The sequence below is a fragment of the Phaseolus vulgaris genome, chromosome 5 (genome assembly GCF_000499845.2).
Source record: "Phaseolus vulgaris cultivar G19833 chromosome 5, P. vulgaris v2.0, whole genome shotgun sequence".
NCBI classification, from domain to species: domain Eukaryota; kingdom Viridiplantae; phylum Streptophyta; class Magnoliopsida; order Fabales; family Fabaceae; genus Phaseolus; species Phaseolus vulgaris.
In genome coordinates this window covers 31,267,543-31,292,817 of record NC_023755.2, presented here as the reverse complement: position 1 = coordinate 31,292,817, position 25,275 = coordinate 31,267,543, and the positions used below count along the sequence as shown (strand labels likewise).

Here is a 25,275-nt window from a genome sequence, read left to right as displayed (position 1 = left end):
TCTACATCATGAATGACCAAGATATCTTTGTCTCCTATGGATCCTCTCCCATGAATCCTCCCCTTGTTGTTGTCCCCATAGGTAACGTGCCCTTCTTGCTTAAAGGAGATGCTTAGAAACTTTGATTTGTCCCCAGTCATGTGCTTGGAGCACCCACTGTCTAGGTACCATTGTTGCATGCTCTCCTCCAAGGTTTCCTAAAAAGAAGATTTTCAAGTACAAAGATTTGGTCCCCTTATGAATGTGGGTCCATTTGGTTTACATTTATCATTTACCCCAGATCCTATTCTAAAACACCTCTGCAACAGCAAGCACAGCCAGCCTTCCAACAAACTTCAAAGGGTTTGGATTCTTCAAAGCTTGAACACATTTGATTCAACAACAAACTCAATCTCCAAGATGATTTTAACACTTTTGTTTCTCTCATGAAAATCCTTGTTTGAAATTATCATATTTCATACTTTTATAAGGTAATAATGATTGTAAAAACAGTTTGATCACTATGCAACTTGAATCTCAGCTAGGCTGACACCTCAAGTAAAAACAATTATTTGTCATCACATAAAAAATGTATTATTAAAAAAGATTAAAAAAAATAAAATACAAAAAAAAAAATATGGGGGACTAGACCAAAATTGATATGTTAACAAAAACGATACATAGGTAGACTATATCTATTCATAAAGAATAAATACATAGATTTAGAAAACAAAACTTTTCAAAAAGATAAACTATGAAGTAACTTGGATCATAATGCAATGCAAAGTTACATATCAAAATCTACCTAAACACACACACACACAACTTCAAGTCTTTAACACAGATTGAATTCATCAAATCTTCTCTTGGTCAAAACCAAGTGGCTATAATCGATTACACCCTTAACTCTAATCGATTACAATTGAATTTAAACACCATTTTCCTTATGCATTTGTACATAGCATGGTCAAATTTTCAATCAATGCATGTAAGAAATAAGCACTAGAACAAAATCATTAAATAGAAACTAGTGTTAGAGACCAAAATAATTGGTTACTATTTGACTAAATTAGAGACCATTTGTAAACTAAAAAATTATTTGTATCTAACCATTAGTTACCATTAGTATTTTAGAAACTAATTTAGAATCTAAAATATTAGTAGTTAAAATCTTGGTAGCTAATTTAGATACCAATTTAGAAACCATTTCATAAATTTTTATTAATAATAGAAAGCACTTTAGATACAACTAATTTTTTAGTCTCTAAAATAGTATCTAATTTAGTCAATATAGTGACTAATTATTTTTTGTCTCTAATTTTGATTACTATTTAATGATTTTCTTGTAGTAAAGGGTAATCCATTCACATGACTACACAATGTCCTTCAAACTCACATGCATTCTACAAAAAGGGAACAAATATGTCATTCAAAGTTGTTGGAATTCTAATCACACATTTCACCACTTCATTCACGTGCAACCACGAGACCACTGTCCAATATTCAAGCCAACATTCCCTACATTATTTAGTTAAGTATGTGTTGGTTAGTATGAGAACCAAAGTTGTCCTTGACGGCATGCATTCAAGTCTCCCTCAACCAATTTTTTCTTATGGCTTGAACCTAAGGAGCACTCAAGCTTCACTCTATACACGTTACAAAATTCACTTTGCTTTCAAAGAATACACTTTGGTTTCTAGCAACATGGTTATCCAAGTAAGCATTCTCTTACACTTGCATCAACTTGTTTTTTTATTTGTGCATGATTGTTGAATGTGCATATAATTTGTAAACGTCTACTTGATCGGAGGAATGATGCTTTGTTATATGCATGATTTGGTTGGACAAATGATGATTTTTCATTGTGGTAGTTGGTTCCTCATACCACATTCCCTATACTCACTCTTTGGATTTTCATGTCTCCCAACAATACAAAACATGTTCCCCTCAATCCCATAACCAATTAGACTTGCATGCATAATCATTTATGATTAGGGCCATAATTGATTATTATACCTTCATCAATTATGGCCCTAACCATAACTGATTATGCATGTAAGTCTAATTGATTACTGGGGTTGTAGGGCATATGTTTTGCATTGTTGGGGAAGGTTAATTTGTCTAACTTCTATTACATCATGTTATATGCATTATACAATGCTTACTGTTTAGTTTCAAGTAGGTTAAGGAGAACGAAATTTGATTTCCTCTTGTTATTGGTTAAGCAATTTTCACTTCTTTATGTGTTAACAATATCATGCTATTTGTAAACATTTTTAGTTTTTCGATCACTTAAAAAATGTGAATAATTTTTCAACTGCAATAAAAAAAAAACTTTTGATATTGATCTATACCTAATAATTGAAGGCATTTAGTAATTACATTAATAATTTATTCATAACTTATTAAATGTTTGACCTTATCTTTGTGATGCATAAGTGAGTCAACATGATTTTTAATTACACTTTAAGGCCAAGATTTAATAATAATGGCATATTTATATAATTTCATAGTTGGCTAATTGATAATAATTACAATTGCTCTTTAATTACAAATTTCAAACAACAATAATTATATAAATATATATACTTTTAATTGTAAATATTACTCATTATAAACATATATATCTAAACATTTATCTTTATCTTAATTTAAATCCTTCCCAATTTCATGACAAAGGTATTTAGATCAATTAATAAATAACACAATTTTTTTTTCACATTTCAGTCACATCAATCATATCATCTACAATGTTTTCACTCGAATCTACTCACTTTCTACTCATTCAAAAAACATAATTTTCCACTTTCTTTCTCCTTCTTTTCTTCCCTTTCCACTCCCACCCTCATCCAAACAAAACAAAGTGTAAATGTAATCATGAATTTTAAAATAAAATAAAATAAAATAAAATAAAATAAGCTTATAAATAGGTGTAAGAGAATATGAGAGTGAAAGAAAGTTAAGTCATAGAAGAAAGAAAAAGTGTGTGAGAGAGGGAGGGAGAGAGAAAGAAAGTGAAAAAGAAAGGATATTTGGAGCAAGGGGATTTTAAATCTTAATACTTGCAGCTCTATCTTATTGTGTCACTCCAAAGTATAGATGGCAAAGTGGGGTGGGCCGGTCCACGGCCTGCTGAGAAAAATGCAAGGCGGGCTGCCTATTTCAACCTATTGGCCCGCTTAGGCCCGCGCCGCATAACCCGCATAACTTAAAAATCTACATTTTTTTCTACACCCCCATATTTTCGTCATGCGGCCTCATATTTCTTTTTCCATAATTTTTAATCACATCTTATTAAGCATGTATCATGAGAATAATATTGTGAGATCACTTATCTAATGCATCTAAATAAAAAAATTAAATTTATTCAACAAATTTATTTTAAAAAATTATTTTATTATTCTTTTAAAAATGTATTTCTTATGCGGGCTGACTAATAAATTGAGCTTGCATATTCTATGCGAGAGAGGTCAACCCGCATTGTCATCCCTACTCCAAATGTAAGGGAGAGTGGGATTAATCTCTTTATATTCATCTTAATAAACTTATGTGTGTTTAGCCTTTTATTTTTTTTCAAACTATCTATTTATTTATTTATTTATATCTAGTTACACAATGATCCAATTTATTTATTTATTTATCTTCAATTATGTATTGGTCCTATTTTTTATTTATCTCAATTTGCGCATTGGTTATATTTCTATCTCATGGTCTTATTTATCTATTTACTTAATCTTCAATTATGCATTGGTTCTATTTATTTATTTTATTTATCTTCGGTTACGTATTGGTCATATTTATTTATTTTATTTATCTCCAAATATGTATTGATCTTATCTATTTATTTTATTAATATCTAGTTATACACTAGTCTTATTTATTTATTTATTTATTTTATTTATCTCCATTTATGCATGGATCATATTTATGTATTTTTTTATTGATATACAGTTAAACATTGGTCATATATATTTATTTTATTTATTTTGAGTCATGCATTGGTCCTATTTTTTTATTATTATTAATTTTCAGTTACACAATGGCCTTATTTATTTATTTTATTTATCCCAAGTTACACATTGGTTCTATTTATTTATTTATTTTATTAATCTCTAGTTACGCATTGGTTCTATTTATTAATTTATATTTTTATCATTTTATTTTTCTATAATATATTGATCCATATCTAATTATTTAAATTTATGGCTTTAATTCTTATTTTATTTTATTTGAAATATAATTTTTTTATAATTCAAAGAAATATATGAATTAATAGTAAAAATAAGGTAAAAATACTTATTATTTTATTTAATGAGTTTGGATAAAAGAAAAATTATCTATATGCTTTATTAGTATTTTATACTTTTTTTATATTTATCTGAATGGTGTGTATAGATTATTGGCAAGAAAAATATGACATATCTTAATAGTCATTATGTTATGTGATTCTTTGTATTTGGGAAGTCACAGTTTGATATATTGCAGGATGGAAGACAGAGACCGAGTGAGATTTAAGTTACCAAGTAGGTGAATCTATATAGTTCATAATAGCACCTTGGGCTAAGATATTCATAGGTCGAAATTGGGACTGTCGATACCTACTCAACATCGCCAAGGTTAGGTAGTTAGTATATATCTTTTTTTTTGTTGGAAGATGACTAGAATTATTGAGAAAAATAATTATGATTGTACCAATTTCTTTTATGAGAAACACTCAACTACCTAATTACTTTCCATGTAACTTTTGATGTTCATAGTGGATAATTAGAAATGGAATATAGATCCATGTGTCATAAAGTGATATTAAGTCTTATATTTGTGAGTCAAGTTATAAGCCCACATTATTGTGGTTATAGACCAAGTTATAGGCTTCATTGTTTGTATTGTATGTTAAGTTTATTAAGATTTGCTGATAAAATAAAATTATTAAGATTGATATTTAAGGCATATAAAGACTTCACTCTTTTTTGTGTTTTTCTTTAATATGTATTTGTTGTACCAATAGAAGTAAAACTTGCGCAGTAAAGTTGTTTATGAAAATTTTGGGAGATCTCCACTAGAATTATGATTTCTAGAAGGATGACTTATGAAGAATTTAGAATATATATATATATATATATATATATAAAATGTAGATTTCTTATTATTATGCAACATTTATATGGTTTTATAATATATTATGAATAATTATAAAGATGTACAATGTTAACATACATTTATATTTATAAAATTATGTTATGATTAATGTTTTCTCTAAGCAAATCTTATTGAAAAAAAAAATCAACTCCCAATTTATAATTAAATAACAATTATATATATAATAGTGAGAGTGTTACATAACATACCTACATGCACCACTTCATGAGACAATAAAAAATCTTTCTCAAATTAAGATTGTACTTCTTTTTTATATTAAAACTTTCATGTTCGGCATACTATATAATATATAACTTGACATCTCAGTTATGCTTACAAGTAACAACAATCATCTCTCATCACACGTATGATTAAAAATAAAACAAAAAATATATAAAAAAAAAATGGGAGACTATAACAAAACTCATATGTTAACAAAAACGGAACATAGGTAGACTATACCTATTCATAAATCATTCTAAAAACATACTAGAAGGAAACATATTATACCAATGAAATGAAATGATTCTCTATAAATAAATATTAAATTAGCCAACTTATCAGCACACACATTTCCTTCACAAAAAATATGAATAAATCTAAACCTTGATTTTAAACCTTCGCATGAATCAAATTGCCCAGATTATAAAAAAAAAACTTGTTGTCTACCTTAAGATGACTATACATTTTAATTAGTTATTATTCTTATTATCTTGCTTTGTATTTAAGGCAACTTCGACCCCACATGTTAGAGATTCAGATATTTGTATCAGTTCAAATATATATAAAAAAAAAAAAATACTAAGCTTAGCCAAGCTAAATTATGTAATGCTCTGCCTTCTTCTTTTTTTTCTTTTTTTTATCAATTATTTGAATTTTTTTCCCTAAAACTACATTTGGATTCACAAACAGAAATACATTGGAATGGATTTGTCATTACTTTAGTTATTTAAAGAGAATGAAAAAGAATAAAATTTGATGAAATTTGTTTCGTTATATTTTGTCTAAAATTCATGTTCCAGTTTAGAAAGTCAGATCAAATAAACATATAAATTCCTTATCAAACTATTTACTCTCCATCATGAATCCTGCAACCAAATCAATTGCTTCCGCACCTAATGAACTTTTTAAAATCTCATTATGTTCTTATCTTCTTTATTTTGAAAAACGGTGTAGGTATAAAGAAACTTGTTTTTCCTTTTTGGTGGTGATTTGAGCTATAGAGGAGGTGGTTTTAGTGTGGTGGTGGACGGGTCGTTTGCACTGTAAGGTCCGCCGGTTGACATTGTTGTGAGGTAAGAAGACATTTAAGCTGGTTTTTTTGCATTTTGTTCGAGCTGATGTGGTCACGGATACCGATATCCAAAAGACTGATTTTAACCTTACGGGTCATTGTTAAACACTCCGGATATAAACATCTGTAAGCAATTAACATTTGCAGTTGAAGCTCTCGGACGCCTATGTCTGTAGTAGAGAAATGCGTTACGGATATCATTATCTGGAATTGGGTTTTGTATTCCGTATGTACATATCCAGAATTAGGTTTTGAATTTCGGATGGACATATCCAGAATAGTTAACTGTGTTCTGGATGTAGGCACGCGGAAGTATATTTTTTGACTTATGGATTTCTATATCTAGAAACTAAGTGATATTTTTTTTCCAGCATTCTCAATGGATACAGCTATCTCAGAGAGAGAAATGCGAACAGAATAATGGCAAGACGACATTTTCCGTTGTTTTCAGTGCAAAAACGAAGGTGGCGATGGCGGTGGCAGTGGTGGTGGCGGCTGCTGCGCGAGAACGAAGGTGACGATGGCGGTTGTTGCACGAAAACAAAGGGGTGCTGTGATTGGGTGCAGATCTCTCCCTTAAACTAATTTCAATTTCATTAAGGGAATTTTTTGTATTTTCACAAATTTTATTAAAGGCATTTTGGTATTTGGGTGCAGGGAAAATGAGTCAAAAAATGATTATTTTTATTTGTAGTCAAGCATTACCTGAAAAAATGAATTTTTGATTCCTGCACCCCATCATTACTATGTACACTTCTACTTGTAACGGAAAAAAAAAAGTGCCCTCCTCAATGCACCGTACACTGTTACTGTTTCTGACACTGTTTCACCATCGCCACTACACAAAAAGAAGAGAGGGATAACGCTACAGAGGAATAAGAAGAGTCATAGCCGGTAGTAGACAAAAACTTATTCCAGAAAGTTTTTTCTATAATACATTTTATGTATTCCGGAAAAAGTTATTCCAAAGAATCACTCTGAAAAATATAGTTTAGAAGGTATTATATTATTTTAAATATTTTGTTCCAAAAATCCTATTTTAGAAAACTTGTTTTATAATGTATTTCATACGTTTTAAAAATCTCATTACGAAAATCCCTTTCTGGAAATTCCAGAAACGTGTTCTAAAATATTTTGTAAAAAAATAACTAAAAATTACTTTAAAGGGGTAAAATAATTATTTTGAAAATATTTGGGATGCACCAAGAAAAGAAATCGTTGGGGTGCAAGAAAAAACAAAAATATTAGGGCATGTAACTATGGTTATCTCCATTCTAAAAGACAGGCCTACTTGCATAGGGCCGTGACATAAAGCAGGCTGCTTCTTCCTGCACCTCCATACCTTCTTCTCTCACCTCCATAAATTTTCATATTTCCAAAAATGCCCTTCCGTAATTTGTAATTAGTTTCCAGATTATATAATCCGGAAGCCTTTTTTCATATAAATGATTACTTTCCGGATTACATAATTTGGAAGTCTTTTTTAACTTTCGGATTATGTAATCTGAAAATCTTTTTTCAAACGCGTTTCCGGATTACATAATCTGGAAGTTATTCTATGAGAGTGGCACAAGAATGATAAAAATGTATTTTCATGTTATGTATGGAGGTGCAGGAAGAAACAGTCCATAAAGCAATATGCCTATAAAATTTCGTACATCGTAATTTTTAGACAAATTCTCCCTGTACCATATCAATTCTAAGTGTACCCAATCTGTTATTTGAAATGACAAAATGCTCCTCAAAAATGATGAAAATAACCTTAGATAAAAAGAGGGTGTGGATAAAAATTACTTCCAAAACTCTTTTTCTAGAAATATTTCGGAATTAAATTTCTAGAACATATTTTTAAATTCCAAAAATTGTTATCCAAAATGCATTTTCAATTTTATATTCCAGAATTTTTTATCAGAATTTATTTTTTAATTTTTGAATTATATTTATTATTCAGGATTTTCAAATCCTAAATAAGGGTAGTTTTAGAAATTTAAAAAAAATGATAAAGTACAAGTGCAGGAAGAAATTTCCTAATAATTTTTATTTGAGAACAATGTATGGCCCATATATTATTAGTGAGTCGTTAAACCGAAGTTCCTTCCTATGTCTCCCAGCAAATATCTATTTGTGCTCCTTATGCTCTATACTACCTATCACACGTTCCTTCATCTCGCTTTTCGTTCATTTCCGCCACGCCAACCCACAATAATAAGAAGCAGGCGATGATTTACCCAGGGAATCCCTAAGTAAAGATGCCGAAGTCCAAGGTGTCGAAATAACACGGGATAGCAAAAAATCTTTTGAACAACCAGGTCTGCTAAAACTTTCAATCTAACATTTCAATATAATAATAAAAAAATACCTTATTTTTTTATGAAAGTGAAACTTAAAAACAAAAGAAGCTACGCCTCAAGTAAGCACCACAAATGTTTCCCTTAATTTGAGTTTTACTTTCTTAATTGTTTATAAATTAACTATAGAATTAAATAAATAAAATATTATGATTTGATTAATTTTTACATTATTTAATATTATATACTTTAAAAAAATCATAATATTAATATTCTTCATTCATGAATAAGAGAAAGGAATTTCACTCTCATATTTTCAGCTGACCATATATATGACATCGTATAAAACTATATATGATAATAGTATTGGCAGATGGAAAGTACTAAATAAATGTAATAAAAAGTTTCAAATTGATGATGATAATTAGAATATGAAAGATAAATTTATAAATATTAAAATCACATGGAAAGTATATATATAATCAAGCAATTTCACACTCATGCTTATCGAGTATGTAATTTCATATTTTAAAATTGTTAAACCGTTATTTTATTATTGATGATATTAAACATATATTTTTCACCATAAGTTAGTGTACAATAATAATAGGAGCCATAACAATTCAAATAATAGAAATTCTTCCTATCTATAACTTTTTTGTCTCCGTTATAATTCTCCATCCATTTCCCTTTTCTAGAACTTTTTTTTCCTTTTCAAAGCTCACAGTCTTCTATAAATTTGACCATTTTATAATAACTAACAATTATATATATATATATATATATATCATTAAAATTTGAATTTAATGAATTCAAGAATTTAAATTTATTGGAATCAAATAAAAACACCATGTTCCCAAAAACATTAACCTCATATCTATTTAATTTAGACAATGAGTCTAAAATTATAAGAGTAGGGTGATAAAGATAATATAATAAATTAGTTAATTTATTTAAATCTTATAAAATGAAAAAAAAATTGTTGTACCTGTATAAAAATATATTTTAGTTTTTTAATACTGAAAATATGAAATTATTATTTTTAATATCTAACTACTATGGAGAGCTGTGCGTATGTACGGATCAAATTTGGTTGGTATGATTTTTATTTTATTTTCTAAGATAAGTAAAGAATAAAATGCTAAAGAAAGATAAAATCGGGCCCAGTTGATTGGTTGATATAATTTTATAATAATAATAACAATAATAATAATAAAGAAAAAAAATAAAATATAATATATATAGTTGAATAATATTGTTAAAGAATTTGATTTAGCAAATGTATAAAGTGTAGGCTGGTCATATTGTGTAAATTTTATGTTAAAGGAAAAATAAAACAATCAATACTAATTTAATTAATTAATATAGTAATACAAATAATTACTTAGATGTTTAAGTCGATTAATAATTTTATACAAAGCATTTATTGAAAAAACATATAAGAAGATAAAAAAAAAAATTCACAAACTAAAATAAGTTTATATATAAATACAAGTTTTACAAAATCTTTTGAAAATCAAACCACTTCAATGGGTTGAATATCCGGTCCATTTGAATTGGAGGTTTAATTTTCAGTGAAGGAAGTTGATAGAAGTTTTGGTGTTAATTGAAGGAATATGAATCGAAATGGATGATGTGTCGTTGGGGCCTAACTTGATACAGTCTGTATATATTAATCATTAAAAATGATATGCTTGGAATGTCTGTTACGTGTACTTAAACAAACAATGAAAGGTGCATTCAAATATTTGATTCCTCCTAAATAAAGAAGTAGAAAATGTAGGCATAGATTTTGATTGTGGGCACAGTTAGTGCCTAACTTGAAATGTGTATTTTTGCAGTGTCGGCGATGAAGAGAGTTGAAAAAGGATGACACGCAAGTCATGCACTCATTGTGTTGTGGCTGGCTAGGGTAAATTATAAAGCCACCATTAATGGATGAGTTTGCGTAACAAGTTATGTTTCCTTATTTTTCTCTCACAAACAGGACTATACTACAGTGCACCATGGACTACACTACATTCACTTTCACAATTTATTTCACATCCACCGCCTCACCAATTATAAATACTTTTCTCAAGCTCTCCAATTTTCTATTACTAACCACTTTTTTTTATATTTACTAAAAACTAAATTAAATTATATTATATAAATAGGAATAAACTAAACTTTTTATAAGTTAATAGGGTAAAAATAAATTAAAATTTAATTTGTTAGATTTATCATGTTATTAGTTATTCAATTGTTACTACCACCCACAAATATCTTTCATATAATATTTATATCTCAATGTAAAAAATATATTAAAATTCTTACACCAATTACAGATAAAATTGAATCTATTATATCATTAGTTCTTGAGATGTTAAATCATTCTTTTATATTAGACTATATTAAAGATTTTATATCAACTAGAAATAAAATGAATTATGTGAGTGAGATAGTTCTCTTCTTACAAACTAATTTTATAAGAATGTTTAAATTTAAATTCATTTTTTAATAAATATTTGATGATTTTGTAAGGTATTTGATAAAAAAAAAGTGATTTTATCTCAAAGTTTTAAAAAAAACATAAATATATTTGATAAAATAAAAAAGTTTGTAAAAATATTTAGTTATTTTTTTATCAAACAAAAAGAATATTGTACCGGTCGGTACTGACCGAACCAGTCTTGATGTCAGTCATTGATCGTCTGAATCAAATAACATAAGAAATACACTAAGTAATAACAATTAGAAATAGCGTTGAATGAGTCAATGAATATTTTGAAATATACGGAATAACTAATTAACTGTATACACGTTCTTAATATCAAGGAACTACTAAGCATCTGATGTTCAAATCAAAGTCTATACGCCAATAAAAGAAGGAAGATACGTTTTTCATATTTTTACCAGAACAAAGAAGACTTCAAATAATGTATAAATCATCTGGCCCTCCTCATCCTATACTATACATATACAAATACTATATGTGGGTCCAACTCTTAAATCAAACTAATATATATAGATGGTTGTTAAACAACATTATATTTAATAAACATGTATACTTACTTACATCTCACCCCACAAAAGAATTTCAAACATGTTAACCCTCCAAAAGAATTTCAAACATTGCTAACCTGTAATCCTACCCCACACATACTTACATCTCACCCTATTTGTTTGAATAAAAAATTCTCAAAGTCATAGTGAGTTATGGTTTGAAGTGAGTTTAGTAGCCCTCCTACACACTTTATCAGATGTTTCTTCTTTCCATTATAATCACTGCAATGTTGTTCTGAAATGCATCTGTCTCTGAACAATCAGTCTGTGCACTGACAACCATTTCCTCTAATCTTCTTTGCTGCAACCTACATAATTATGCCTCATGCCAGAGTTAGCTGCATATATATTCCTTGCTCTGCACTGCTAATGTTGCTGCTATAAAATCAACCATTAAAGCAAGAAAATCTCAATAGTCATTCTAAGTATTACCATTTCTCCATTCGCTTCTTATTTTATGTTTCGTTATTATAGATTAAATAATAATTTGTTTATTCTTAAAAAACTCACTACAACAAAATATTTAATTAACGTGGGTTAAAAGTTTACACTAAATAGTAAATATTGATATTAATTAAGTAATAAATCAAATTACATCGCATATATACGACTACAAAATCATTTATGTTAACTTATTAGTGCTGGCTTTTAAAGGTTGATTCTAAATTTTTTAATCTTAATTTATCACTCATTCTTAAATTATTTTTTTAATTAAAGTAATTTAAGATAGATATGATCGATGTTAATATTTTTATTTTAAAATTTATTTAATTTTTTTTTCCAGTAATATATTTTATTTTATATTTTTATTTAATTCAGAATTTGTTTGATTTTTGTTAATGTTTTTATTTTAAAATTTATTTAATTTAGTGTTGGTTAAATTAATTTTATATAAATTTTATTTTAATATTAATTTAAATTTTGTCAATTAGGTTTATGTTAATGAGAATAATTTTAAAAAAAGTTTCTCGCAAACATAGCATATTTAACAAAATAAAATATAAATGAAAAAATAGAAAAAAAAATTGTAATGGAGGAAGGAGATGAGTGTTGATGAAGGAAATGAATACAAATGAAGTAGATGAGTCTGAATGAAAAACTTAGGAGAAGAGTGTGGATGAAAAGTATAGGTATGTAGATGGAAGAGGATGAACGCGAGTGAAAAAAATATTGTAGATGAAAGAGATGAATGTTGATGAAAGAAATGAGTGTGAAGAAATTTATGTACAAAGTGAGAGAGAAATTGTGGGTAAATAGATTTACCATCTTTAAATCTGAGTCCTAAAATTAAATATAATTTATGGTTCTTGTTCATTGTCACAAAGGCGCACAGATTCATAACATATAATAAATTAGGGTTGACTTAGCCGACACTAATTGAAATAAATATAAATACCAAAAATAAAAACATTTAGGATCACCATATAGTCAGTTAAGCAGATTCTAACACAAATATTTGTTTTAAAATTTATTTAATTTAGTGTCAGTTTGACCCACACCATGTTTGTTATTTTTAAATTTATTTAATTTAGCATTCACTTGGTCCACACTAATATTTTTTATTTTAAAATTTATTTAATTTAGCATTTTTTGGCTCATGCTAATGTTTTTATTTTAAAATTTATTTAATTTAGCGTCCACTTGACCCACATTATTACTTTTTGTTTCTAAATTTATTTAATTTAGTGTCTGTTTGGTCCATATTAACGTTTTTTATTTTAAAATTTATTTAATTTATCGTTTGCTTGTCCTAGACTAATATTTTTTATTCTAAAATCTATTTAATTTAACGTCCGTTTGACCAACACTAATATTTATTATTTTAAAATTTATTTAGTTTAGTGTCCGCTTGGTCCATGCTAATGTTTTATGTCTTTTAACCTTTATTAGAAAAAAAAAACTTTTTGTGTCGCATTAGAGTCGACAAAGTTGACTCGTGTGTAAGATTAAGTAGACTTTGTTAGTATAGGTTAAGTCGATTCTAACACAAATATTTATGTAATTAAAAAATAAAAAATACGATTTTTAACTTATTTAAAAAAAAATTGTGTGTGTTAGAGTTAGCTTAGTCAACACAAATAACGTCACAATTTGATCTACACTAATATTTGAAAGTTAATTTAATGTGTTCTTGTAGTGTTTGTTATATCTCCTCTAATGAAATTAATATCTAAAAATGATATTAATTGTATATGATAAATATGGAACAAAATGAATAGAATTAATATACAATCTGTTATATATAATTTAGAATCAATGATCACAAATTTAATTTTATAAGATATCTTTGTAGTCATACTTTGCGAGTTTACAATGCTAAAAATATTTAAAGAATACCAATAAATACTTCTAAAGAAGATGGTGAAAAATTCAACTCATAATTTGGGATCACATACGTATATGGAGATTAAAAAAAAATCTTACTCCAATAACGATGATGCTACTCTTCTTAGTTTCTAATTATTATGAAGTTATTCAAATATTATAGTTTTCAAAAGTCAAGAAGACAAAGAAACTCAAAAAATCATGTAGAGTTTACTTCATATAATGTGGAGGACTATCTAAACCACCTGAAATTGAATTTAAGTGATAAAATTTATGAGAACAAATTTATTTTAAATGAAGATGGTAAATGTATATAAATTCTTAAATCTTAATCATTTCCGTGTAAAAATTAAATGTATTAATGCTTGCAAGAAGGGATTTTATGAGTAAAGGAAGCAACCTATGTTATTATATAAAAAAAATAAGATAAAGGTTAGATGTGACATAATGTTTAATGAAGCATGTAGAATTTTCTAAGTGTTATTTTGTGATATAAAGAATACAAAGGAAAACAAATCTGTCCTATAACTTCCAATGTTCATACATCCGTGGTGGATGAGTCTTCTAAAGCAAACTATATTTATTTGGATTTTCTTTTAGAGCTTTATGGTATATAGACAATTTTATCAATTTAACATAAAATTTAATATTTTTTCTAAGTATTCCAATTTAATTTTTTATTTGGCAGCAATCTTATACTTGGACGTCTTAATTAAAACTTCACAAGATAGACAAAGAATTAAATGGTTCACTGGGATGAGGTGTTTTTAGTATTCAGCTAACATATATTTTTATTTGGGATGTAAAGTGATATTTTCACATAACTGTAATTGGAAATGTTGAAATGTATTTTACAGGTACCACCAGCATTCACAATTTTGTAATATTAATTAAAGTAGTATATGCAGTGATATTTTAGCTCTCTTACACACATTGAGTACCACATTATTGTAACAGGCGAAGACATAAACTCCTATAATACTCTAAATTCATATAAGTTCATGAGAGTTAAAATCGTTAAAATTTTGGATGTCTTAATTTGACAAATAAATTAATTTTAATTTTACGTTTCAGATTTTTTTAATGTATTCCTTGTTTCAGTTTTTCTTCTTCTTTTATTATGATTATAGAGTGGTGGCTTGTTATGAAATATTAGAATAAAAGAAATAATATAAAAAAATTATGAAGAAAAAAAAATACATGTTGAAAATGATTAAAAAATACATGTTCACTGGCGGATAGGCTTGCACTTGTGGCTGCTAGAATCATTTCTCCTAATCAATATGAATTTGTGCAGGGTAGACAGATTCAAGATTGCATTGGTATTGCTTCTGAAGCTATTAACATGCTTTCTAAAAAGGTTAGAGGAGGTAATGTGGCTTACAAAGTTGATATTCACAAAGCTTTTGACACTCTGAGTTGGAAGTTCTTATTATTAGTTTTAAAACGCTTTGGTTTTCACCCCTCTTTTGTCGGTTGGATTAGTACAATTCTCCGTTCAGCTATGCTTTCTATAAGAATAAGTGGTAGTTTGGTGGGTTTTTTTCCTTGCAGTCGAGGGGTAAGACAAGGTGATCCATTGTCTCCTTTACTTTTCTGTCTTGTAGAGGAAGTTCTTAGTAGAGGTCTCTCTAAGCTTGTGAATGATAAGAAGATTTTAAATATGGCCAGTCCGCAAGGTTATCTCACTCCCTCTCGTATTTTGTATGCTGATGACATATTTATTTTTTGTAGGGGGGATATTAAGTCTCTTAGAAATTTGAGTTCTTTTCTTAAAACATATGGTGATTTTTCAGGTCAATATATTAATAACTCTAAAAGTAGTTTCTTCACCATGGATAATTCTCCAAGATTTGTCACCAAAATTCAAAATATTCTTTCCTGTAGTCATGGTTGTTTGCCTTTCAATTATTTAGGAGTGTCTATCTTTGTTGGTGCTCCAAAGTGTCGGTTTCTTCAACCTTTGGCTGATAAAGTTAAATTGAAGCTAGCATCTTGGAAAGGTAAATCTCTTAGCATGTTGGGTCGAATTCAGCTGGTCAATACAGTGATTACTGGATCTCTAGCTTATAGTTTTAATATGTATAAGTGGTCTGTTTCACTTATTAAGCAAGTTGAGCAGTGGTGTCGGAATTTTATTTGGACTGGTGATATTCTGAAAAAAGGTATTGCTACCGTTAATTGGGGGAAAATTTGTTCACCTCTTGAGGATGAAGGCTTGAATATTATTAATCTTCATCATGAAAATAATGCATATCTTCTTAAGCTTGCTTGGAACTTTGCTTATAGCGACAAACCTTGGTCTTTACTCTTGAAAGCCAGGGTTCTTAAATCAAAATATGAATTTAGAACGGTTTATAGATCTTCCTCTCTCTGGCCTGGAATTAAGCAATTTTATTCTACCATACTTGACTATACTTCTTGGACAGTTGGTACAGGTTCTTTTATTAATTTCTGGAATGATAAATGGTGCTCTACTACTTCTTTAGCGAATATTGCAGGGTTATCTGATGGTGTTAGCATTCGGATACAGTCTCTCAATTTTGGACAGGTTGTGATTGGAATATTCCCTTATCTTTACAGCAGATGCCTCATTTTTTTAATCATATCATGATTAGAGAGGAACAGGATATTCCTAATTGGATTCTAAATGAGTCTGGTCGTTTCACTCTTAAATCGGCTAGGACTTTTTTCTTGGAACCAGGAGTTCCAGGTGGTTGGGGTAAATTCATTTGGTCTTCATCTATTCCGCCTTCCAAAACTCTAGTACTCTGGAAAAAATTTCATGGGCGACTTCCTACATATCAACATATTCAGAATAAGGGTTTGCATATATGTTCTAGTGTTCGCTTTGTGAAAAGCAAGAGGAATCTATTCAACATCTATTTTTTGAATGTTCTAACGCATTGCATATTTGGAGTTGGGTTCGACAAATTTTTCTTACTTCTCATTTCTCTAATAAGGATGATCTACTTTCTTTTATTAAGAGTGATGGTAGTCCTTTGGTTAAATTGATTAAGCTTGCGGTGATAACCTTTTCTATATGGATGATATGGCGTATGAGGAATTATGCTAGATTTCAGGATAAGATTGGGGTTTCTAAGGCTATTTTGATAATTAAAGATTTAACTTGTCTAGTGGGAAATTCGTCTAAAGCTTCAATGAAGAATGATATGTTGGACTTCAACGTGATTAAGTTTTTCGATATTAAGACTCGTAGTGGTAAAGTTCTTCGTCCTCTTCCTATTAGATGGGAATTTCCTTCACCAGGCTGGGTCAAAATTAATACTGATGGGGCTGCTAGGGGTATCCTGGTCTTGCTACTTGTGGAGGTATTTTTCGTGGAAGTATGGGAGAATTTATTGGTGCTTTTTCAGCGTTTCTTGAAGTTCAAACTGCTTTGGTTGCTGAGTTTTATGGAGTTATACATGCTATGGAGGAAGCTCAAAAAATGGGGCTTACTAATGTCTGACTTGAATGTGATTCTGCCTTGGTTTGTGCTGCGTTTACTGCTAGGACTAATGTTCTGTGGATGCTTCAGAATCGATGGAATACTTGTCTTAATTTTTGTGGGACAATCAGGTTTAGGGTAACTCATATTTTTCGTGAAGGGAATGCGTGTGCTGATAAGTTGGCTAATTTAGGATTTATTCATAGAGAATCATTTCATTGGTATAATAGACTCCCAACTAGTCTGTTCTTAGAATTCTTTATGAATAGGTATAATCTACCTATGTATCATTTGTGTTAACATATGGAGGAAGCTCAAAAAATGGGGCTTACTAATGTCTGACTTGAATGTGATTCTGCCTTGGTTTGTGCTGCGTTTACTGCTAGGACTAATGTTCCGTGGATGTTTCAGAATCGATGGAATACTTGTCTTAATTTTTGTGGGACAATCAGGTTTAGGGTAACTCATATTTTTCGTGAAGGGAATGTGTGCTGATAAGTTGACTAATTTAGGATTTATTCATAGAGAATCATTTCATTGGTATAATAGACTCCCAGCTAGTCTGTTCTTAGAATTCTTTATGAATAGGTATAATCTACCTATGTATCGTTTGTGTTGACATATGGGTTTTGGTCTAGTCCCCCCATATTTTTGTATTTTCTTTCTTTTTTTCTTTTTTTTAATAATATTCTTTTTTTCATGTGATGGCAGATGATTGTTGTTACTTGAGGTGTCAGCTTAGCTGAGATGTCAAGTTGCATAGTGATGCCTAACACGAAAACTTTATAAAAAAATGATTAAAAAAAGCAAAGTTTCACAGAAAAATAGTTTGAAGCATAAATTATTATTTTTTAATTATTTTTAAAAAATAATAATTTCTCAAAAAATTTAGTGCAAATGAAAATGAAATCCACAAACAAAAAGACACACGTGAAGAATGATAAAAAAAATTAGTGTAAAATTATAAAAAAATCTTTCAAGTTTGTTACAATAAGTTATTTAATTGTATTTAAAGTCGGAACATATACACTCTTTGTATGGTCAAAATGGTCAAAATAAGGTTGTGAAGACAACCATCAATCTTTAATCATTGACTGTGTATTTGTTTTGGTAAGTTCAATAGTTTCACAATACTTAGAAACGAAATCAATGACACTTTAAATAATTTTTTCTATTAATTCACTAAATTTCAAAATCAACAATATATTAAATGTAATTATGGTTACTAATGATATTATCTTAACAAGATTGGAATATTGACACTGAATTTAGGGATTGAAAACTTGTTTCCGTAACTTTAGATTGAATTCTTTAGTCTTACAGGACGAGTAAAGTTGAGATGAATTTTAATTATTTTTTTAAAATTGATGATTTGTGAAAACTTCAACAAATATATGTGTAAATATATGATAGGTTAAATTATATAGACCTGAGAATATCTCCCAAGATTGATGACCTTTTCTGAAGCCATCATCCCTTAATCTTTCCTCTTCCAAAACAGTGTAAACCAAGCATAACATTATATATTATGCAAATAAATTAACAAATAAAACATTCTGAAAGCTTTAACTGCTTAAACGAGTTCACCCATCAACTAGCAATCTAAACAAAGAAAAGCAAAAAGTAGAAATTCCCATGTTATGTTTTGATTAAGGGGAAGATCAGAATTCATGCATATCATCAAAATAGCATAGCTAAAATCCTAGGCTCAAGAAAGTGATTCTTAATCATCTTGCAGGAAAACTAGAAAGAAGAAGAGAAAAAGAACTCTGAAGAAAAATAAATTGAAAAAATACTACAGTAAAGAATAAGAGTGAATGAAGTGATATCATAGCCACAAAGCCCCAGCTTGTTTGAGAAGAGGAACCAATTCACCAGAAATATGAGTGGCCATGATCCTATCCAACCCTCCAAACAACTTTCCACCGATGAAAACCGCAGGAAACTGCAGCTTCCCCTGCGGTGCCATCCCTTGAGTCCGAACCGTAGCTTCCAATTGAGTGGTGACAGTGGCTTCATCCGTCTCCTCCACCTCATAAACAGCAGGGTTAACCCCAAGACTGAGAAGCAAGCGGTTAACAACGTGGCTCATGCAGCAGCCTCTCCTCCCAACCACCGTGACGGCGTTCTCCCAGACCATGTTGAGCACCATTGTTTCCTCTTGATGAGTGGTTTTGGTGGTAACAGTGTTGGTCTTCTTATGAGCATCGTTGTGGGAATGTGTAATTAATGGGAGTGGGGTGAAGTGGGTGGTGGGGTTGTGGAGAGGGCGCCATGATCTGAAGGGAATCGCTTGATGCATTGCGTTGGATGGATGGATTGATTGAAAGATGATGATGGTATGGAGTTATGGTGAAGTTTGTGGTTATTGCAGGTTGTTGGAAGAGGAGGGTGTGGAAGAATTAATATGAGTGGTGATGACATGAAGAATTTGAAAGAGTCATTAGTGGTTACGTCAACACAACATTTCTAAGTCACGCGGAATACGTGGAATTTGGTCACCTTCTTCTCTCTGACGTTCTACATTATGTCACCTCTTTTCCATTCTCTTTCTCTCTACCAATTCACTTGGACGGCGCCCAACTTCTCATGTCCCAAATCTTAAATGCTAAATACTTTCACTAATTTTAAATGCTAAATACTTTCAATATTTATTGAATCTATTTGTTATAGAATCTTACTACAAAAATCTATAAATATCTATTTCATACTATATATTTCTATCTCGAAATACGAAATGTGTGTTAGATATTAATAAACTAAGACGATTATATAAAAATGAATTAACTTAAACTTATTTATTAATTAATAATAAAGATGGTTTCAGGAATGAGTGTTATAAACATGGTGGAATTGGATTTGTTTAAAGAAGACGTAACAATTCAAGTTTTTGATCACCACTTTAGTGACGACTTGCGTAATTTAAATGGTGTGTTAGGTTTTTCTTTTCTTTCTAGTCATAAACATGGTATTTAATTTTACTTCTAGAAATGCGAGCTTGTTTCTCTCGTGAAAAACGTTAGCGGCATTTTTATTTTTTAAAGACTGATCCAAAGCATTAGTGGTATAGTTGAATATGAAAAATTACTTTTAATAGCTGGTGTCCAATAAGTATTCCTTAGAATTTGTTTGAAGGAACCAAATTTTAAAAATAACTTGACATATCAGGTAAGCCGACAACTCAAGTAACAACAATAATCTGTCATCACATGAAAAAAATATTATTAAAAAAAGAAAAAAGAAAGAAAAATACAAAAATATGGGATTTAAAGTTCACTTCTTACTATGATATAAGAGTCATTTTTACTATGATATAAGAGTCATTTAAAGTCTATTTTAACAAAAGTTTGTTGGACTTATTAAGTCATTCGTTATCGGACCACCTATAAATATATAGTTTCACGTATGAGTTGAGAGACCTCGATATGAGAAGTATATTGGAGAGAGATTAAGACAATTCATAGTATAAAATAAAATTGATTAGTTTGACTTAAAATACACTTTTTAATAATACTTAAAAATATATAAAAGAATGATTAAATTTATAACTTCAAATCTTTATTGCTACATGTGTTTTTGTAAGTATGAATTCAACTAATGCTTTGTTGAAAAACTAAAGATTCCAAAAGAACGTGACAAAAAGAAGTAGGAATCTGTTCATTATTCCACATGGTTGTAATTGGATTGATCTTGAATTTATTTACTAGGTTTTGTCTGCTAATGCTCATTATCAAATTTTAAAATATAAATAAAGCTTTATTTTTGTGTTTTGAAAATAAAAATATTTTAAATTTCCTTAACTATAACATGTTTTATTTCATTACTTTTGTATATAACTAATGATTGAATCCAACTTTCGACTTCATGCATTGTATCCAAATTGGAAGAATAAGTTAGACATTAGGGGCATTAACCAAACCCATGAAAGGAAAAAAAGCAATCATCTAAATCTATAAGAACATTTTAAATTGATTTAAAATAGGATATAATGTTATCTTATAATTCATATTCAAACTTAATTTAACTGTAAAATAAAAATAATATCTCACTTGTATATTATATTTTGATGTTATGTTTAATTTCTGTGTAATTTAAGATCTTTATAATCTTAATAGAGAAAGGTAAATATACAAAATAGAGATGTATTTGTTTTTTTTCTATTTAGATTTTTTTTTTATGAATATGATTGGATAAATATTTCTATAATTACTTACAGAAGAAGAAAAAAAGAAGGAAAGAAACATGAAATGAATTTTTCTGTAAGCCATAAGTTAATTATAGGAGTTTTATTGTATAAATTTTCCAAATTTTTATTTTTAAATTGTGTATAAAGTTTCTAGGAATTTATTTATATAATTTTTTTAATGAAAGTTGCATTGCGTTGTGTCGTTGACGGCGGAATAAGAACTGATAATGATGAAGGACATGAAGGACTGTGACGTCAGCAATATTAGCATCCATGGCAAGGATAATGCCGTGACATGTTCTCACGTCACCATGTCGTTAATTAACAAAAAATCTTAGCCTGTAGTATAGCGCCACGTCAGCCGCCAAACTTACACATTCATTACGTCATTGCTGCGTTGGAATTTTGCACATGGTCCACCTCTCAAGTTTAAAAATAAATATTTAATTCATCACAATTATTATAAATAAATAAACTGGAAATATTATTCAATAGTATATTATAATGTAAATTTTAATTTTAATAATATCAAATCCCCTACCCATTTTCAGTACATTTATACTCTTATAATTTAAAGTGCCAATTATTAGAAAAGAAGTTAGTAAAAACAAATTCTTTTGAATATTCGTTTATTAGTTAAAATTAAGTGAAAAATCACAAACTTTCATGGATTTTACATATCGTTTAATAGTTATTTCAAAAAAACAAAAAAAAAAGGATCTGGCTAATATCATAATATATTGGAAATTAGGTTTAAGTTGAATACAACTTTTAAAAAATAGAATTTTGATATGTATCCTTTCATTACGATTGCAATGACGCTGTATTTAGCATAACTGGTTAAGCTGAAACCACGAGTTGCTCACTTTTTGGTAGGCAGAAGATTTAAAACGCATGTCTGAAACACACATAACACGTTACTACTATAAATATATATTATAGTCGTATAAATTACTAAGTTCTGGAATAATATTTAAAATTTCATATTAATTATATATAGAAAAAATTCGTATTTTAATAATATATAAGTGGATGTAAATATAATTTTATAAATAATTTTATAAAGTTGAGTTAATAATAAAGTCTAATTTCTAATATTTTTTTTTAAGAATATGTTAGAATAGATTCACTACAAGAAAATCATAAAATAAAAACTAATTTTTAGAGACCAAAATAATTAGTTGCAATAGTATCTAAATTATAGATTATTTTAGAAATTAAAAAGAAATTGGTTTCTAAATTAGTTTTTATTATTGTTAAATAGTTTCTAAAGTGGTATCTAATTAGCAATCAAGATTTTAACTACCAATTATTTATTTTCTAAATTTGGTAGCAAAAAAATTGGTTGCTAATTAGAAACCAATTTAGAAACTATTTAACAGTAATATAAACTAATTTAGAAATATTTTTTTTAGTTTATAAAATTGTCTCTAATTTAGTTACTATTGCAACTAATTATTTTGGTTTCTAAAAATTGGTTTTTATTTCATGATTTTCTTGTAGTGATTGATCATGCCACTATCTATAATATGTTGAAAATTTTACATTGATAAGAGATAAAAACATTTTAATCAGAAACAAGAGATAATGACATCTCATCAAATATAACTGAATGTAAATTTTATTTTAAATTAAAATTATTTTTTAATATGGTATCTGAATCAAATTTAAATTAAACTTAATGTTGATTTTTTAATATGGTAATCAAATTTAAATTAAACTTAATGTTGATTTTTTAATATGGTAATCAAATTTAAATTAAACTTAATGTTGATTTTATAATATGGAGAGCTCAAAAGAACAAAAATGAATTTAAACTTTCTTGGTGACGTTTGGGTTGGATATGCAACGAATCAAAGGAATGAGGAAGCTGTGGTTTTTATTATTGTATTTCTTTAGTTAATCGTAATCCTATTGACATGGATTGTGTAGCAATTAACAAATGGCAACTTACAACTATCATAAGCACATGTTATATGATGGACATGATATATCATAATATAGTAGTAGAGAACCCATACATGTTATAAACCGGCTTAGCTCGTGAGGAAGTGATTATTATTACTGAGCAAATTAAAATTTTCACTTACACAACTTTCTTTCGAGTAAAATGATGAAATGGGTGATATTAGATTCACGTTTTTTTTAATGCTTTAGATATTATATAAACACAGCCAAAAAAAAATTACCGTTCCTTTTCTTTTCTTTTTACTTCATCTAACGTGTAATTTTATATAGAATTATGAGTAAAAGCTTTTTCTAGGTAACCATCTAACGTATAATTTTTTATATATAAATTAATTATATTTAAATGAAAAAATCAATTAACAATATGTACATAAAAAAGAAGAATAACACTTGTTTTTATTTGTTTAGCTGTCTCAATTGTTAGAATGATGGAACACCCGTAGAAGATTCTCTTACATTCAAGTCAGTCTTAGTTTTAAAGAAATATAAAGATATTTAGTGAGTATGAAATTATGAAGTACTTCTTAAATAATGATATTATATATATTTAAATGTTATATATATTTAGGCCTTTGGGCTTAGTGACATGTTCAATAAAATGATTAGCTGCTTATAACTATTAGGCCACATTGCACAACGTGACCTATACACATGATACTTGATGTTATTGTGTCGAACTATACAGTAATTATGGATATTTGGTACCATTACTAGGCTGAATTGTTGGTAACTGCACATAATTTTTATCCACTAACTAGTGATTTATATATAATATATTTAACGGTTAATATTTAATAATAAGTATCTAATTAATACTTATATTTTAGGTATTGGATAGTAAAACACTTATATAATATAACTAAAAGAGAAAAAAATATTATTATGTAATATTTTGTTTTATTTATTGTTTTTATTTATATTAAGCATATGTGAAAATAGAAACATGACCTTTATAAACTAAACATAAATGTTTAACCTAAATCAAACAACCTTGTACATCAAGATTTAAAGATTATACTATTACAACGAAGATATCACATACAAATTGCTCTAAATTAATAATGTTTTGAGTACCTAAATATACATTGTTTTGAGTATCGAATATCCTCTATCAAGTCCTTTTTGTCTTTTCTCTTCAGTTTTTCAGTTGTCCTTCCAGGTATGTCCATGAGGGTGAGATACCTGCAAAGACATTCTGACGCTCAAGTAAGTTGAAGTGTATTTGATTATCTAGTTCAGAGTTAAAACAATCATTACCTTTTACATGGAGTCTCCTCTTATTTATACTTTTATATTAGACTTTATGTTGTTGTAAAGATTAATGTAGACCTAATAATCCCTTAATCAGGTTTTATCTCTTTTAATCAAGCTTAATCTATTAATCTGCAAATTAGCGTGATACTTGTCTTGGGGAAAAGGTCGTGCTACCGTATAGGGTGATCGGTCTTTTGACTTCTCGATTCTTGTTAGAACAATGTATATAGAGAGAAAAAAAAACAACATCTAAATTATATACTCTATAAAAAAGTTTTCAAACTTATATTTTTTATGTTTTACATTTTGTATAAATGAAAGAGACAAATTTTATTTTATATCCTCTTTA

The 25,275-nt window shown here is 28.4% G+C and overlaps 1 protein-coding gene across 1 annotated transcript; it reads right to left on the bottom strand.

Annotated features, from left to right (window-relative positions):
• Window positions 1–19,142: 19,142 nt before the first annotated feature.
• On the bottom strand, window positions 19,143–19,939 carry LOC137835430 (glutaredoxin-C9-like). The gene has a single exon (XM_068643942.1). The coding sequence runs from the start codon at window positions 19,818–19,820 to the stop codon at window positions 19,347–19,349; it is 474 nt and encodes a 157-aa protein (XP_068500043.1). The 5' UTR covers window positions 19,821–19,939; the 3' UTR covers window positions 19,143–19,346.
• Window positions 19,940–25,275: the final 5,336 nt, after the last annotated feature.

Excerpts from the sequence above, each read along its gene's own strand:
- LOC137835430 (XM_068643942.1), bottom strand. The coding sequence starts at position 19,820 with ATGCATCAAGCGATTCCCTTCAGATCATGGCGCCCTCTCCACAACCCC.